The 18,567-nt window shown below is 33.8% G+C and overlaps 1 protein-coding gene across 2 annotated transcripts in view; it reads right to left on the bottom strand.

The window, feature by feature from the left end:
- SCN7A (sodium voltage-gated channel alpha subunit 7) overlaps positions 1 to 18,567 on the bottom strand; it is a 79,776-nt gene that overhangs the window by 24,693 nt on the left and 36,516 nt on the right. For both annotated transcript variants that reach the window (XM_025852828.2, XM_073882983.1), the window contains 5 exons: positions 14,263 to 14,469; positions 7,820 to 7,922; positions 6,838 to 7,076; positions 5,590 to 5,763; positions 3,733 to 4,089 (listed from right to left, as the gene is read on the bottom strand). In XM_025852828.2, the coding sequence (XP_025708613.2) occupies positions 3,733 to 4,089; positions 5,590 to 5,763; positions 6,838 to 7,076; positions 7,820 to 7,922; positions 14,263 to 14,469 (1,080 nt within the window). The remainder of the gene's footprint in view (positions 1 to 3,732; positions 4,090 to 5,589; positions 5,764 to 6,837; positions 7,077 to 7,819; positions 7,923 to 14,262; positions 14,470 to 18,567) is intronic.

The following is an 18,567-nucleotide window of genomic DNA, read 5'->3' as shown; positions in this document are numbered from 1 at the left end:
CAGTAAAAATGTTAAAAGGCTGAAAATGAAATTCAAAATCTCTGAACTATGGCATAAAGAAAAATCTTGCAATACTACAAGATGCTACTGTATTGTTCAAGTGTGCACTGAATTAAAAGTAGTCTCTTAAAGGAATAAAAAGGAAAAGAAGAATGTGTAAATCACCAAAACTAAAGAGGACTGACTACTTCTTCTTTGAGCATTAATAACGAAGGAAGGGGGAAACACAAAGATTATATTACATAAGTTTAGAGTAACTCTGTTCTAGTCATAGTGTTTTTATAAAGAGAGTCAAAACATTTTTTTGTTTTTGTGTTAAAAGATAAAAGATAAAATAATGTTTATAAAACAAAACATTTAAATGTCTCCCCTGAAATCTGCCCTCCCCTTTACCTCAAAGATATCTATCTGTTAGGTGAGAATTGAGCAACTCTTATCAAAATAAAGTAGTAGGGAAGAGAAAGAAGATTTAAGACTTATTTAAGTAATTATTTTTCAAGTACTTTTCACGTATTTTGTAAGCATTTTTCAAGTATTTTTAAAGTACAAGTAATAATTCGATTAGTAATCAAGGAGTTTAACATACATGAAGATTCTATTTTAATATTGTTCAAATTATACCTTAACATACATTTAATTTGGGAATATGTAAATATGTTGAGTAACATACATATTTATCATCAATTTTTTATTTTTAAAAAGCTACTGCATTTTATATTGCTTTCTATTTCTTTTCTTTCTGTGTTTCTATCCCTCAACCAGAGACCACAATTCACTTGGTGGCAACTACTTAAATTGCAGGTAAAAACACTTGGAGGGTTTGCATAACTGAAACTTCTAAATAATGTTTAATTAACAAAATTCTATAGATGTAGGAGTTGTAATTTTCTAGAGTTTAAAGAAAGTGAAACAAACATTTATGAATATTTATAGAGTGCTAGCTATGTTATTTAAGTTACAATAACCATATAAAGCATATATTATTGTTATGTTCATTCTCCTACTAGAGATTGTCAGGCTTAAAGAGGCTAAGTAATATGCACAAAGCCATTTAATTAGTAAATGATAGAACTGGAATTTGAACCTATGTTTTCTTCGATCTGAACTCTGTTATTTTCTACAACTTAATACTGCATATAACTATTTTAAAAAGCACTTAAATACTTGCTTTTGTATATGATCATGTTTTAAGGTTTCCACTTAAGGCTGAATCATTGTTGGAATTTTGTTGGGCAAATAAGATAAAGTTAAATCTAAAAAATGCAAAATACCTTCTTTTTACACCAATATTGAGTTTTAGTGTGAAATTACAATGCTATAATGAAATGAGTTGGAAGTAGGGGAAAAGATCTACAGCCTTACAGATTCTCTCCTTGCATTTTTTTTCCCTTGTATTTACTCTAGTGTTATTATCATGATGTTCCATAAGTGGATGACTGTTGAGGGGAATAAAGTTTAAAAGATTCAGTAAGCCAAGCAATATAATGTCCAATCAATTGGAAATGGAGGCTCGTGTAACTCCATTTTACCCTGAAATCCCTCTGCCTATTGACATCAAGTTTCTGATCAGTAGGAAAGAGAAGAATAAGAAACAGAGTGGAGTTCAAAAACAAAGAAACAAAAGTACAATTATATAACTGCCTCAGCATTTTTGCTTCTTTGTGAAGTGTGTGTGTGTGTGTGTGTGTGTGTTATTTATGCCAATAGCCATCAACAGTGGCCCTTCCTTTTCAGAACAGAAACTTACATTTAATTTGGGAAATCACCCTTATCTCATTATTAGTTGTATGATTTGGGTTTGGAATGATACCAACTCCAGCTCCAGGACAGGGTTCTGAGTAGCTTAACATAATAATATATTAATATATTCTACACTCTGCACAATAAATAATAAATGTATTCCACACCCTGAGCAATAGAGGTTGGTTTAGAAATAGACATGTGACTCAGAGCTAATAAGATAAGAGGAGAAATTTGCTGTGACTTCTACGAAAGAAACAAGAATTTCTCTTTTATTAGACTTGCATGATATGAACACATGAAGCTTTACACTGCAGCAGCCATCTTGATAAAACAGAGGCCACTAGGGGCACCTGGGTGGCTCAGTCGTTAAGTGTCTGCCTTAGGCTCAGGTCATGATCTCAGGGTCCTGAGATCGAGCCCCGCATCGCGCTCCTTGCTCTGTGGGAAGTCTGCTTCTCTCTCCCCCTCTCCCCCTACTTGTGTTCCCTCTCTGGCTGTCTCTCTCTGTGAAATAAATAAAATCTTAAAAAAAACATACACACACACACACACACACAAAACCAGAGGCCACTAGCCAGCAAAGGGCATACAGAAGACAAATCTGTGATATGCAAAGATCTGTCTCTAACAACCTTGTTTGAACATATGTGTCATACCACAACTGAAGTGAAATCTATCTCTGACATTTTGAGTTATGCATGCTGATATATATATGTTGATTTTTGTTTCAGCCAGTAAGAATAGGGTTATGTCAGTGGGACTTGAAAGTGTACTGACAGCTACAGAGGCAGAGGTCATTGAAATATTTTTACATGTTGGGCTCTCTTCTAGGCTTGCATGATATAGAGAATAGTCTTGATCCTTTCCTTTGTGGAGCTTAGTTTAATAAGGAAGGTTGAGATAAGTACATTAACAATTAAACATAATGTCAGCAGTGACAGGGGTTATAACCAAGGTGAAACAGAAGCCACGAGGAAGGGCACCAATAGATACAATGAAGTCTAACCTGTGATTTTTTTTTTTCAGTCTTTTGGAAAATGTATTTGATCTCTATGACTTTATGAATACAAACCAAACGTTGAATCCTTTTTTTTCCTGTAAGAGCAGTTTTCTTTTATAAGCCCTTCCCTTTTCTTGGAAGAAGTGAAAGCTACTTACTCAATCCATGTAACACCAGTTCAATTACTGGGAATTTAAAAGTGATAGCTTCCTCTTTTAGTTAATGCACAATAGTTTTATAAACCAATGATTTTCAAACTTTGCTGCACAATCTAATCAAGTGAAAACTTTTAAAAAATCCTGATGACCACACTATGTCCACAAAACAATAAAATCAGAATCTCTGGGAATGGATCCAGGGCACTACTATAGTTTTATTAATTCCCCAGGTTATTCCAATGTGCAGCCAAGTTTGACAACCAGTGTTACATTTAAGTGCTTCTTAAAATTTTAATGTGCATACAAATAACCTGGGGTTATTGTTAAAATGTGGCTTCTACTTCTGTAGGTCTGGGATGGGGTCTAAGAGTCTGCATTAATAACTATCTCCCACATGATGTCAATGCTACTTGAGTAGCAAGGTTATAGAACAGTGCTATCCAACAGAAATATGATGCATGTCACATATGCAACTTTCTAGTAGCCACATTAAGAGCATAAATAAAAACAGGTGAAATAAATTTTACTAACACATTTTCTTTAACTAAATATATCAAAAATGTCATCATTTTAAATTTCATTCAATATAAAAATTACTAATAAAATAATTTACACTCTTTTAGACTCAAATCCAGTGGGTATTTCCACTTGTAGCACATCTCAAATTGAACCACTCATATTTCAAGTGACCAACAGCCGCATGGGCCTAGAGGCCACCATATTGGACAACACAGTTAATAGACCACTGGATCCCATAAATCCACATCATGAAAACACCAGACTGCATTGCATCAATTTTTCAAGGAAAATTTAAAAGCATGGATTACTTACCAATAAGTTTCCAATTAAAATGACCATCATGTAAAAAGGAATACAACCAAATTGGCCTGCTACCTTAAAGCAATCCCATAAAGTCTCTATCCACTCTCCACAGAGAATCCGAAACACATTCAGGTAGGAGTGGAAGAAGTCATGCATGTGCCAGCGTGGGAGTCGACAGTCTTTGTCTATGTTGCAGACACATACTTCATAACTCATACCAAACAGCGTCAGGCCAAGAACAGCAGAAAAGAATGTGAAGATGAACAACAGCAGGATCAAGTCTTTCAGGGCCACCAAGGAGTTATTAAGAATCTGCATCAGAATCTTAAATGTCAGCCAGTATTTTGCCAACTTGAAAATTCTCAACTAATACAGCAATGCCAGAAACAACAAAAATAAGAAAAAAACAACAAAAAACCTGGTCACTATTTATTATGATGTACATTTAAAATTTTTATCAGCATTATGCACATACACATACAGTCTTTAGTGTAATACTCAGTTTTAAGTATTATTAATACTAACCACTGAAAATTAATTTTTATACAATTCTTAATACATCATACATATTCTGTATTTTTTACACTAGATCCATACATATCTTCTTCTGTTGATCTGTCAATTTCCATTCAATATTATCTGATTATAACTACTTTAGTTTTATGTTTTAATATCTGGTAGGGCAACTATCCATTCTTTGTTTTGCTTTTCACAACACATATAAATGATATTGAAAAGAGTCTGTTAGGTCCTATTAAATTCCGTTGAAGGTTCTATTATGTATTTTCCTTTAAAGTAACATATCAGAAACCAAACTCAGCAGTCTAGGTTTAGCCTGAATATTTCTCTTCTTTTCACCAGATTTTTTATTTCTATTGATACAGGATAGGATTACCTTAAAATTCTAGTCACCATATTACAGTGAACTTAATCATCTAAAACTGAAACATCATTTTTATATATGTTATACCTTCCCCAACTTTTTCTAGTATATAGTTGGCTTTCTGGACTCAAGAGTAGGGCTTCACATTTATCCATGTAAAACTGAATCATTTGTATTCAGTCCATACTAGCCTTTCAGATACTTTGATACTATCTTTTATCATATATATATATATATATATATATATACATATACATATATATATATATAGGTATTTACCAGTCTTGTTTTATCCATAAATTTGATAGGTACATCTCATATATGTTTATCTTACTGATTAGAAAAGTCTACAGGTGAGGACTTAAGACAGTGTTCTGAAGAATTATTTGGATGAGATCAAATCTACTTAATTGTACTTGACTCCTGCTACATTCCTTCACTTCTTACCAGAATATATTACTTATCAAGTACTTAACATTTCCATACACACTCTTCTAATAACATTATTTCCTTGGCTAGTTTTCTAATTCTTACTACCACTCTACATTACAAACATATACTAATTCTTAATAATTTTCATAATAATATTCCCCTGGTCTGACTGGTTTTTTATAAAGTTTTCTAACTCTACATTTAGAAATACCTGATTCCAGTTCCTTAGTTATACACTGGCATTCAGCTTCTGGGACTCCACATTATCCTGTTCCAGGGACAGAGCTGACGGTAACCCTGGTCCTGCTTCCTAAAACTAGACCGTGAATTTGCTACATATGTGAATTATTTCCTTTGAGGCTTTGGTCAAATGATAGCATTGGAAAATGCTTATTCTTCCTGGCACTTTCTAAGCTCTTTACATAAAAATTATTTCATTTATTACTCCAAATGTCCCAATGGGATAGGCATTACTATTTTCCCCATGTTGTGTCTGAGGAAGTGGAGATAAATTTTCATAAAATAAAATTTAGATCTTGGATTCTACTTACCACCCTGAATGTTCGAAAAAGAGCCATTCCATGAATATTTGCTAGATAAAGCTCTGCTAAACCATGGAACACAATCAGGCTATCAAAAATGTTCCAACCCACTTGAAAATACCCGTATGGATGCATTGCAATTATTTTCAAAATCATTTCTGTTGTGAAAATTCCAATAAAAACCTAAACAAAAACAAAACACAGATGAGAATATGCTTCCAATTACACTATCAGAAACCTCATACACAAAAGCTATAACTTTTCACTGACACCTTCTTCACAGTTCCTCTGTCAAGATCTGGTTAGTTTTGGATTCTGTATTATAAGGATAGACTCAAACATTTTTAATTTAACAATCTAACATCAAACATTGTATACAAAATCCTTAATTATTAAATAAAAACTATCCTGAAAGACAACAAAAGAATATTTAAAGAAGAAAATCTTTTCATTTCCTTTCGGGATATGAAATACATGATAAGATATTTAATTTTTTAAAGTGTAAAAGAATTTAAAAAGTACATAAGTGAACCAGGAAAAAAAAACAAAGTAAGCCTATGAACACTGTCTCTTGAAAACTATACTGGCAGAAATGACTAAATTGTTGTATTAGTACCAAGTAAATGTATAATTCAAAACGGGTAACAGTTTGGCAATTTATACTAATACCAAGCAACAAACAACAACCACCATAAAAGCAAAGAAAATTAAACATTGTATATTTTCTTGAATGTGACTTATTTTTAAACTCACAGAAATCTGTTTTGCTTTTTGCATTGTATTGATAAAAAAAGGATAAGTTCCCATCTAAGGCAAAGATAGGTGGCTAGAGCAGACAGGGCAGGTACGGTTGTAGTCAGGATTCAGAATTTAGGTGTCAGTGAGGAACTTGTATTTGTTATTTCACCTCTGCCTTGCTCTGATCTATGGAGCTATGGTACCAAGAGAGGATATGTTTGGGAAGGGACAGGAAATAAATAATATTTCCACTTAACCTAACCGCCAAGCAACTGACTAGAATCTCAGACTTAAATGGCAGAATTTTAAACTTTAGCTACAAACCTATTCGATGATAAGAACACCTACAAACAAAGCAGAGCTGGGGGTGGTTGGTTGTGGAAGTATGAACATAATACTTCATCTGATATGCATATAATGCATTTGTAACATACTGGAGTTATAAAATATAATAATGGGGATTATGATTACTGAAGAAAAGTTGAAATCGCAAATGAAAATAATGTACAAGAGCCTTACCAGGTTTCCAATGCTGAGAATGTTGTTGGTTTCTTCACTCATTGGATAACATTCCAAGGTCAAAAAACCTATGTTTAGAATTATGCATACAGTAAGGGCAAGATCAGTAAATGGGTCCATTATAATCATATGGATGAGCTCTTTCAATTTTAACCAACAGGGAGAACAATTCCAGATCAAGAAAGTTTTAGCAAATCTATACCAACACAATGGGCATCTCTTCCTGGATTTTTCAGGTTCTGAAATGAAGGAATAAAAAAGTTAAATATTAGCAAATTGTTTAAGTTCTAACTGATAAAATATTTGGCTTTTGCATGCAAAGAAATGTTTAAAACTAGACTTCTGATTTGGAATTAGCAAATAGAAATATTTTGTACTAATAAAAATCAGAGCAAAGCAAATTTCCTCTATTTTGTTCATGCTTGCTGAGTTAGGCAAATGAAATAAGACAAACCGTGTATTAGAAGCAAAACATAGGAGTTTCTCTCAAGAAAACAAATATGGAATAAAGTTGAGAGTATTATGATTTATAATTTCCAGATTTTTATGCTTTACAAAGTAATACCTTTTAATATTGCCCATGATAATGAGTTACTGGTTACATATAAAAAAGCAGACAGTACAGAAAGGATCTTAATATATTACTGTTATATTATCCAACCTCTATTTTTAGTTATAAGTTAATACTTCTTTGTTGCTTTCAATGTTAAAGAAAATTTCTTAGCACTCTTTGGTGAGTGCTAAGAATGTCTAAAATACCAATGTCTAAAATACCATATGTATGGAATTACTCATTTTAATATTCCTTTCTTTCCTTTCCAATGTCTAAAATATCATGTGTATGGAATTGCTCATTTTAATATTCTTATGTTAGTCCTTAAATTTTTGTTATCATCTAAAATTCTAAAGAAATTGCAGGATTCCTTTAAAGTGAATCTTATGAATAGTACCTTTCATAGTGTCTAAAATTTTTTTACTTTACCTTCCTCATGTCTGATAGCAGCAGTGGCATCATCCAACATATTCAAAGAAGAGATCATAGAAGTTGGTGATCTTTTCTTCATTTCTATTTGTGTGGTCTTGGTCTAAAAAGAAATTAGATGAGTCCAGTGCTGGCTTCTTCCCTTTGTAGATACAAGACTAGAACTATAAGAAGGTTTATAACCTTCTTTAAAATGCTGATTCTTTAGCTCCAGAAATCTTTTTGGGTTTCATCTTTTGCTACTCTTTACACTATAGGCAGTATTAAACTGATATAGGATCATTTGTGTAATGAATGTGTATAACTTGCAACTCAACAAAATCATTTCATACTATGAGGTCAACTATAAAAGGAGGAAATCAGAAAATATTGGTTTTATTACTCATATTTGACAAACCATTCAATGTATACTTTAGGATTATTGCAAAATATCCAGTTGGCAAACATGCTACTGAATAATAGTATTTCTCAAACACCTTAAATTTTTCCTTGAGGGTACTTTATAACTTCGAAAAAAACTATCTTGATAAAATCAAAATTATTTGGTTTTGTGATAATGAAATAATCTTGAATAGTATGTAAAAGAATGGATTTAAAGGAGTTGTTATGTAAGATAATTCCATAAAGGAATTACTTCTTTCTGTCATGTCTCTTGAGTAATGGTTTTAACATATTCTGTTTTGCAGATATGGTTACACAGAGTTCCAAAGAAGTCCTGCATTAGAAACACATTCTTAGGGTTTGATGTAGATATTACAACTTCTATACCATCATAGTTATCACAAATTGAGCTCAGATGTTTCTAGTGACCAAGTATAAAATTTATATTTGAATTTAAACTCTAAGAAACTGACAATAGTGGGACACCTGGGTGGCTCAGTCAGTTAAGTGTCCAACTCTTGATTTTGGCTCAAGTCATGATCTCAGGGTCATTAGATCGAGCCCTGTATTGGGCTCTGCACTGAGTGTGGAGCCTGCTTAAGATTCTCTCTATCCCTCTCCCTCTGCCCCTCCCCCCTCCATGTGTGCATATGTGTGAGTGTGTGTGCGCATGAGAAAGAAAAAAACTGACAATGGGTAGATAATATTACACCACAGGGTTTCCAACAGATTTTACATTTGGCATACAAGAGAATGATATTTGTATGTTTGTTAACTTGGTAAATAGGTGTGGCTAAATAGGTGAAATAAATAGTAAATAAATTTGAATAGGCAAGGCTGCTCTGGAACAGAGATAAATGGCATGGGGGTGCTGCTTCACCAACACTAAAGGGATTAGTGGTCGAGGCTCAATGATAACTGATACCCAGCACACCCTGGTTGGCAGGTTCTGCTGTGGTCTTTCTGAAGTGGCATAATAGATATCAAGGAATCATCATATTTATCTCATTCAGGATCTGTCAAGTTCCCTCTAACGTCATAAATACTAGAGTCAGAGGAGGTAAAAAACCAACTCTATTCTATACTGATTCCATCATGAAAATGACAGATTCTTCAGGTGTACAGATCTCTGTTCTCTAATTATTATTTTTTTTATTGAAAAAGTAAGCTAAAAACTCAGGATGTGAGGTTAATTTATTTACCTTAACTAAACTTACTCCAGAAAGTAATTTTTAACTGACTTACAACGTTACCTAAAATATGTTATAATTTATACAATTTCAAATTTCCATGAGTCAAAAACCAACAGAAGCATAATTGTTCTGTTATTAAGGTCTAACAGGGATTTCCCAGGTGTATCTTCATAAAGATGATACTTGGTGATATACTGAATAATACCCTCTACTAGTCCTAATATAAGGGAATTGCCTCTCCTAGAGATGTTTCTAATAATGATAATGTCTGATGGAATCATCCCAAGAAGGAATTTAGTAAAGGTGATCATCTGTGTGGATGTAGTCACGTTTACCTCTCTCCTTGTTTGGCTCGAACTGCGGACACATTTTAGAATATAAAATGAATGAATTACATACCAGTCTAGTAATATAGTTACCTAAATGGAGCTCTGAAAAATATTGAATGAATGCCCACAAGTTGGCCAACTACTAAGGAAAGGACCATTTTATAATGCAAATTAAGAAGATCGTGACTCAGTAATCTCCTGTTTGGAAGTTTAAGAGCTAATAAGGGCATAGCCAAAGTTAAAATTAGACTGGAAAAAGGACCTAGGATTCTTGTTCTCACAACTGGTTTAAATTTTCTGTAGAGAGGAGGTATAGATAAGAAAGAATCCAGTCATATTTCTAGCATTTAGCAATGAGTACCTGAAGTATTCATCTTGGACCCAGATTTGTTCTTTCTACTGCAGCTACACTGGCCTTTTTAATCCTGACTCACTCTGTTCCTTCCCCCTATTTGGCCTGGACTCATTATTTAGATCTCAGTTCAAGCGTCAGTTTCTCAGAAAACCCTTTTATTACTCAGGGAAATCCTTTATTATAGGCTCTCAAAACATCATGTTTCTCACTTTTATAGCACTTGCCATGGTTTCATTTATTTATTTATTTTTTTAGTAGAGAATAATACAGTGAATCACCAGGTACCCAATATCCAGGCTTAAAAATTAATAACATTATACCCTTCATTTCTCATGTGTTACTCACCCTACTTTATTTAAAATATTTCAGGAAAAATATTTCAAATATCATATAATTCTCAGAATAAACTTTGTAAGACACATAATCACAGTAATAGGATCACAATCAGAAAATTAGTAATTCCTTAATATTATCCAATACTCAGACCATGCTCCATTTTCTTTCATTGCTCAGAAACTTTCTATTATATTTTATTTGCTTCAATTGAATACAAAAAAGATCCCCATACTGTATTTTGTTCACAGGTCTACTGATTATCTTGTGACTTTATTTCTTCTATACGATTTATTTGTTGATGATAATGGATCACTTATAACTGTAGAATTTTCCACATTCTTGATTTGGCAAATTGTGTCCTTTTAGTGTAATTTAATGTGTTCTTCTTTTTCTTATAGCCTCTAGAAAAAGACAGATCTAGAGGCTTACTAGAATTAGCTCAGATTATGGCAAGAATATATTGTATGTGGTGTTTTATGTCTCCTGTTTCATAACATCAGGCAACACATAATGTCTGGTAGTCGGAGAGGTACAATTTTGTGTTTATGATAATTTTATGCTCTATCTCTACATTAGGCCATTAGCTTCATGAAGATAGATACTATATTTGTATTTATTAACATTTTAAAATCTCCAATGCTTAGTATAATGCCTATCGTAGAGTATATTGTCAATAATGTCTTATTTAATTAGGTAGATGAGCCATAAGGATGCCATTTTAGATGGGCCAATACTTTTGAAAATACTTATATTCCTACAATTGTATATATCTGATTCTCTTCTCGAGGTTTGGACAGTGACTGGCAATTTTTAAGAAAGTTTCATCTGCCACCTGTGTATTTGATGGAATAAAATAGTGAAAAAAGAAATAAAGTGTTGAGAAATCAGATACCAATAATTACAAGTCAAACTTTGCAACTGGAACTCCTCAATAAAGACAAAATTTGAGGATTCATGAAGATGCTTATCATATGTGTGGAACATAGTCGACACTCAATAAATATTATATACTATTATTACTATTATCATTATTATTATTTTAATTGCCCCTAAAAGGGGGATTTAGTCAAAGACCTAAGAGTTTTATGTTGATGGAGTAGTCTCCATTATGTACTGCTGTGCCTTCTTGTGTTTCCTATAATTAGCCATTTACATTTTTTTCAGTTGTTCAGTATACTCTAAGCACTGCCAAGTGCTTTACAAGAATTTATTTCATTTGGGGCACCTGGGTGGCTCAGTTGTTAAGCGTCTGCCTTCGGCTCAGGTCATGATCCCAGGGTCCTGGGATCGAGCCCCGCATTGGACTCCCTGCTCCGTGGGAAGCCTGCTTCTCCCTCTCCCACTCCCCCTGCTTGTGTTCCCTCTCTCACTGTGTTTCTCTCTCTGTCAAATAAATAAATAAATAATCTTTAAAAAAAGAATTTATTTCATTTGAATCTCACATCAACCTATGAGACAGATTCTACAATTATATACATCTTGTGGATAAAGAAGACGAAGTTCAGAAAGGTTAACAGACTTGGCAAATACCATACATCTATCAAGTGGCTAAAACAGACTGAAATCTATATTTATCTGACTGCAAAACTGTGCTTTTAGCCAATATGATCTACTGCTTTGCTACAATGTGAGAATATGAAGCATCTAAGTAATCTCTCAGTAATTCCAACATCAGAATTAGAATCTGATTAGTCTTAAATCAGATAAGTCACCTAAAGGGTCCTCAATATGTGCCATTATAAATTCTTCTCTTTCCCGTATTTTCTTAAGTATAAATAAAAAAGGGGAAAAAAGTAAATCTTGTGAAATGACCTTCACTCTTACTTCCCAAAAAAAGTTTTTCATGACAAAATATTCTAGTACTCTTCCAGGAAAAGAAATCCTTTACAATTGAAAGATTTTAATTAAAACCAGAAAGTCTTCATGTGATCCAAAGCAGCCAAATGAATGGAGATATTAATAAATTGGGAAATAATTCAAGTTCTTCCTAAGCAGAGTTAATAGGGCATCTCATCTTGGGATAAGAGAAGTATTGTGCTCTTGGATACATTTGTGTGTAGCCCTTGACATTTGAAATACCACTTCAAAATAAATTACACATTCAACATACCATTCAGACCATAATCATTCCATCAGAAGGACCCCACACTCATTTCTAGAGACAGAAATCTTTTGTAATTTTTTCTGTGACTTACTCATGGGTGGTATAATGGCTATACTCAATAGCTTTTTTTATACATGTTTTCTTCATACTGTCTATAATTGCTTCTTGTTTCAATGGTATGCATGTTATGAACCATGTAGACACAGCATCTATCAACAGATACTAGATGATTGGTATAATCCTACGTCACGTTATTCAGTTCCCATGTTTTTAGTAGAATTACTTTTCTAGAGCTTCTTCATTGATGATGACTTCAAAAAGTTTTATATGTAGGGAAGTTAACTTTTTCCCCCTTTTGACCCAGAAGTTACCTTTGATATTAATGAACGTCTTAGCCAGCCTTACTCTGCGTTCCACTTAGTGCCTGAGTGTATCTTGGCTCTTTACCTTCCCCATCTCTTTTTATCCTCTTCCATATGACAGGGTCTCAGTATAGCTTCTTTCTATCCTTTGTCTGCTCCCTTAGTCTGTCATTTTTCCATCGAGTTTGTTTCTTTTTTCCAGTGTAAACAATCTTTATGAGCAGGTGTTGAGAATGCAAAATAGTAACAAATCTAGAGTGGAATGGAAAAGGAGGCAGGGCATGGCTCCCTCTCCCAAGTGAAGTCCTGTAACTAGGCCACTCCAGTCAAGGAACACTCAACTTGACTGTGGCCACTTTGGGCCCAGCACCCTCCAAAGACCAAGCTCCTAGGCAAGAGGGTTCTTTACAACACAGGGGAAGGGAGCAACACCTGGAACAGGCAGGGGCTGTAACCTACCCTAGGCCACTTAGCTCCTGCCTACCATACACCTCTACAGCTCCAGGTAGGGGTATTAGGAGACTGGGCTAAACCTATTCCTCCCCCAGCTAAGAAGGAAGTATGAGATTGCCAGGTCCTACTGAATATAAGAAAGCTACTTCTGGTTGCTTTCCTGGGTCCTCTTCCTTAATACACTTATGGCACAATTTTGACTTTTTAAAAATAATTTCTACAACTTCTTTAATGTTACTTCTATCAATACTTTTAAGATTCATAGATTGAATCTTTTGCTATGAGGGTAAAAACCTGAAAATAAACTCAAAAAACAACACTAAAATAATTGAAAATTAGAGTAAAACTTTACTAAGTTTTACTAATCATGGATTTAATTATTCCATGGATAAATAATTCCTTACATAAAGATGCATAGTGCATTTCTTCTCGAAAGAGCTAGAAAGACAGTAAGTGCATTTGTTTACTCTTTTTACAACTTCAGTATTATACTTTAAATCCATGCTTTCAGTACTTCACGATTTCTAAATTATGGAAGGCATTATCACTTTTGAGTTGAATACTGAAATTTTTCAGTTAATTCTGATGTACTATCTGAAGCAAGTTTGGGAATTAATAAACTAAACCTACATTAAAAGAAGTCAAGTTTGGGAAAACTAATATATCCATCATTTATCATCAGTAGTAATACACACTTTGGAACAAAAAATTGTCTGTCTTAAAGAAATATTTAAAGATGTTGATCACTCTTAACAGTGCACTGAGGAAATAATGTTGAGTAGCAAAAGTGAGCCCACTTATCAAGATCCCCGTTGATCTTCTTACCACGTACAACACAGATACTGAGCACCAAGTAGAAAGCAATATACTCCGAAGAGAGAAAATAACTCAAATGCTGTGATTCTGTGAAGTACTAAGAAAAATTTATACCTCAGCTGCTTCGTCTCCTTCTTGAAGTGCTTTTAAAGTCTGCTGAAATTTTAGCTCAATCTTCTTAGCTTTTTCGGCAGCTTTCTGCTTTTCTTCTTCATAGGACATAGCAAGTATGCCCAAGAACAAACTTGCTATGTAAAAAGCAAACCAAAAGCTTATCACAACAAAAAATATCATGTAGACCTTCCCAGAAGCATAAAGGATCTAAGGAGAGTTGGAAAACAAGACAAAAGAGGAAAACATTATTTTTCTTCCTGTAATCTCCTATTCTAAAATGAAAAAAATGAACTTTTATTATTAAAATAATTTAGTTGTAAGTGGAATGTAATCACAGGGCAGTTTTACTGGCTCTACCTGGAGAAATAAGAGAAAAGCTCTTCAATTTTAGATATATATGTAAGGTACAAAATGCATGATACAAAACCAAAGAAAGAATTCAGTTAGGCATCTGGCTTTTAGGTCTTCACTAACAGAGAAAACATATTGAAAGGAAAACATTGTCATTTCTCAATTAAGAAAGCTGGACAGTCTAAAGTAAAGACTATTTCCTTTAGGGGTGCCTGGGTGGCTCAGTCGTTAAGCGTCTGCCTTCGGCTCAGGTCATGGTCCCAGGATCCTGGGATCGAGCCCCTCATCGGGCTCCCTGCTCAGCTGGGGAAGCCTGCTTCTCCCTCTCCCACTCCCCCTGCTTGTGTTCCCTCTCTCGCTGTGTCTCTCTCTGTCAAATAAATAAAATCTTAAAAAATAAAAATAAAAAAGAGTATTTCCTTCACAGTAAAATCTTTAAATATATGAAGCTTAGCAAAAGTCAGAGAACGAATATTTAGAGATTAGTTTCTTCTTATCATTACTTTATGAAAATATCATAACAAGGTACAAAATTAGATCTATTCAAAGAGGTGGGAAACAGGAAAATTTTTCTGTCAGAATACCTGCTTTGGTGAAGGATATTTAGACAAATCACATGGGAAAGTCATATAATTCACTTATTGCAGTCATTTATGGATAGAAAAAAAAACAAGATTTTAGATTTCAAAACTGAGCACGGACTAGCTTTTATTTCATAATAATTACCTAAGATAGATGAGAGAATTTAAAAATTTTAAAAATTCTAAGTAATTTATACAATCCACTATATAAGTAATATTGGCCACTGATTTATCATTAATTAAAAGTATATAAACAAGGGCGCCTGGGTGGCTCAGATGGTAAGCGTCTGCCTTCAGCTCAGGTCATGATCCCAGGGTCCTGGGATCGAGTTCTGCATCGGGCTCCCTGCTCCTTGGGAACCTGCTTCTCCCTCTGCCTCTCTCTCTCTCTCTCTCTCTCTGTCTCTCATTAATAAATAAATAAAATCTTTAAAAAAAAATAAATAAAAGTATATAAACAAAATCTAAAAAATACAGATGAGACTAGTGTTAATTTTTAAGTATCCACTTGAATCAATAGATAAGTATTATTTACAGAAAATATTATATTGATACAACAAAGTTAAAAATGTTTACAGATTAGTAAGTTCTAACATTCAATCAAAAATAATTTCTTATTAATATATGTATATTTATCTTGAAAAGTATTTTTAATAAACCTTATTTCCCCAAAGAGTCACCTATTTAGGATCTGGTTAACTATTTTTCCCACCGAACTAGCTATCATCTACAGTAGTACATTCAAGAGTTAGTAATAGATATTATGGGATATACTGCCCGCCATGCACATTAATAAATACTTTGCTTATTATTTCATTAATTCTGGCAGAACATTTATGTGGTATTTACTATTATTTCTTATATGCAGAAGAAAGATGAAAATTAGGCAAAATGACATGTCGAAGATCTCACAACTATGGAGAAAGGCCTGAATCCAAAACTTTTGCTTTTCCTACTATATGAAGCTGGTGGAGGATAAAAGAATACACTTTTATGATGATGGAAAAGTATACACATTCTGGTTCTAGTATATTTTAGTTTAAAATTGGGGTAATTATGGCATCAAAGCCTAGGTTTGTTATGAAAATCAAGTGAAGCAGTGCATGTGAAGATGCACTTAGTCTATGGCAAATGCAGTTAAGGTTAACTATTATTAAACATAACATTGTGTTTATGTCCATGAGGACTGGCACTTTGTTTTGTTCATTTCTGTACCCATGGTGTATCAAAGAGTATTTGGATCAAATAAATATTTGATGAATGAGTAGAGAATTGTATTCTCTAAAACATAAGCTACATTCTTTGGGAATAATTGCTGACTTTCCCTAGCCATAGTCAGTTCAGTGTGGGGCAATGCTGAGAGCACAAATCCAATCCAAATCAAAGCAAACCTTCTCTACACTGGTCAATAACAAGAGTACAATACTGATGAAAGTCCTATGTGGACTCCACCAGGGTACTCCCATACTGATTTTTCATTTCACTACTAGTGGGAAAGGATTTCCTTTAGACCAATTCTAACAAGAAAATTAGCTAACATACTTTGAGGGCTGTAACCAGAAAACAAAACATTACATAAAGTGATACAATTTATAAATATTCACTTATATTTTGTTTATTAAAATTTCATTAAGAATTTCTATGTGTTTGATGCTGAGAACTCAAAAATTAAAATGAGATAAAAAAACTTCTTCTCAGGTAGCATATCTCCAGTGGGAGAAATTACTGAACAAGAAATTAAAATAACCACACTTAGGGACGCCTGGGTGGCTCAGTCAGTTAGGCGTCTGACTCTTGATTTCAGCTCAGGTCATGACCTCAGGCTTGTGGGTTCAAGTCTTGTGTGAGCTTCCATGCTGGGCATGGTGCCTCCTTAGGATTCTCTCTCTCACTGTCCTTCCCCTTCTTGTCCTGTGTGCATGCGTGAGTGCATGCTCTCACTTTCTCTCTCTCTCTCTCTTTCAAAAATAAACCAATAAAATAAAATAACTACAATTAGAGACAATTATACAGTGCCATGGTATTCTGGTGTAGGACTTGCCTAGCCATGAAAGGAGCGTTTGGGGAAAAGCTCAAGATTTCTTCTGGGTTTGAGGTATGAATTTGCGGTATGAGACTGAAGATAGAAACTTGAATTTAGGCTGAGGGGACAACATACATTGAAACAAAAAATTATGGGAAAAAGCTCACTTAGGAAACCGCAAGGTTTTTCTATACTTAAATAAAGCAGAGAGTGAGTATATATTGGAATATCATTAGAAAATACATCTGGAGAACTATGCAGAATCTAGATCTTAAAGGGCACTATAAACCATGCATTTGGACTTTGAACTTCATCCCATAGGAATGCAGAAACCTCTGAAGGATTTTTAGAAGTAGGATAACATGATAAGATTATTTTAGAAATAAGTCCCTAGTGTTGCGGAGGAGGCATTGATACTTGTCAAAGTTTGCAAAATAACCATATAAATAAATACTCGCCTTACAAAATTAGAAAAATATAGTTTGCATTTTAAAAAGTCATTTTAATATTTTCATGTATTTCTTTTATTAGAAATATAATTGTACTGCATGTCTGTGTAGTTTACTTGATTTTCACTTAATAACATGCCATGAACCTTTGTGCTAAAAGTCCTATCATTATTAATGGCCTGTACAAGTCATTACACACACACACACACACACACACACACACACACACACACACACACACACACCATGATTTATCTATCCAGTCATAAAAAGTATAGAGCGTTCTCCTTCAACTGTACATACTTTGGAAACTTAAGGTAATTTATTTTATCTAATATACTTTGATATTAACTATGCTGCTAAACTAACATTGCATATTCCACCGTGATGAAACTTCTCTCAGAAAAACCAAATCACCATTCTAATGTGTATTATATCTTTCTGAGAAACTATGGCACATAAATCATCAGTTATGAAGAGAGACTCTCAGAATTTGATTTCAAATCTCATAACGGCAAACTTTCTGTTATAATCAGAGCGTGATTAAATATTACAGGGGAATGAGAAGAAATAGAAGAGTTGAAGTGAAATACACATTGTAGGCATTAAATAAACAATTTCTTAATACATGGTAATCTCACAGGTTCAAATTTTTTGACCGAAGAATTAGTACTTGCCAATGCTCTTTCCTTAGTTAATATCAAATGTGTGATAGCATAGAGCAGGGCAGTGATCTCTAGAAGATACATGTGTTGTAACTTGGGAGAGGTTACCCAACCTCTCTGATCTTAGTGTCTTCACATAAAAAGCATATATAGTTTGGTCTTGCAGGATTGTTTCAAAGATTAAATGAGATATACATCAGGGCGCAGACTTGGGCCCAGTGTTAGCATACAGTCTG

The sequence above is a fragment of the Callorhinus ursinus genome, unplaced genomic scaffold (assembly GCF_003265705.2).
Source record: "Callorhinus ursinus isolate GAN/ISIS: 27379988/994484 unplaced genomic scaffold, GSC_fseal_2.0 scaffold2, whole genome shotgun sequence".
NCBI classification, from domain to species: domain Eukaryota; kingdom Metazoa; phylum Chordata; class Mammalia; order Carnivora; family Otariidae; genus Callorhinus; species Callorhinus ursinus.
This window is presented reverse-complemented; position numbering and strand designations above follow the sequence as displayed.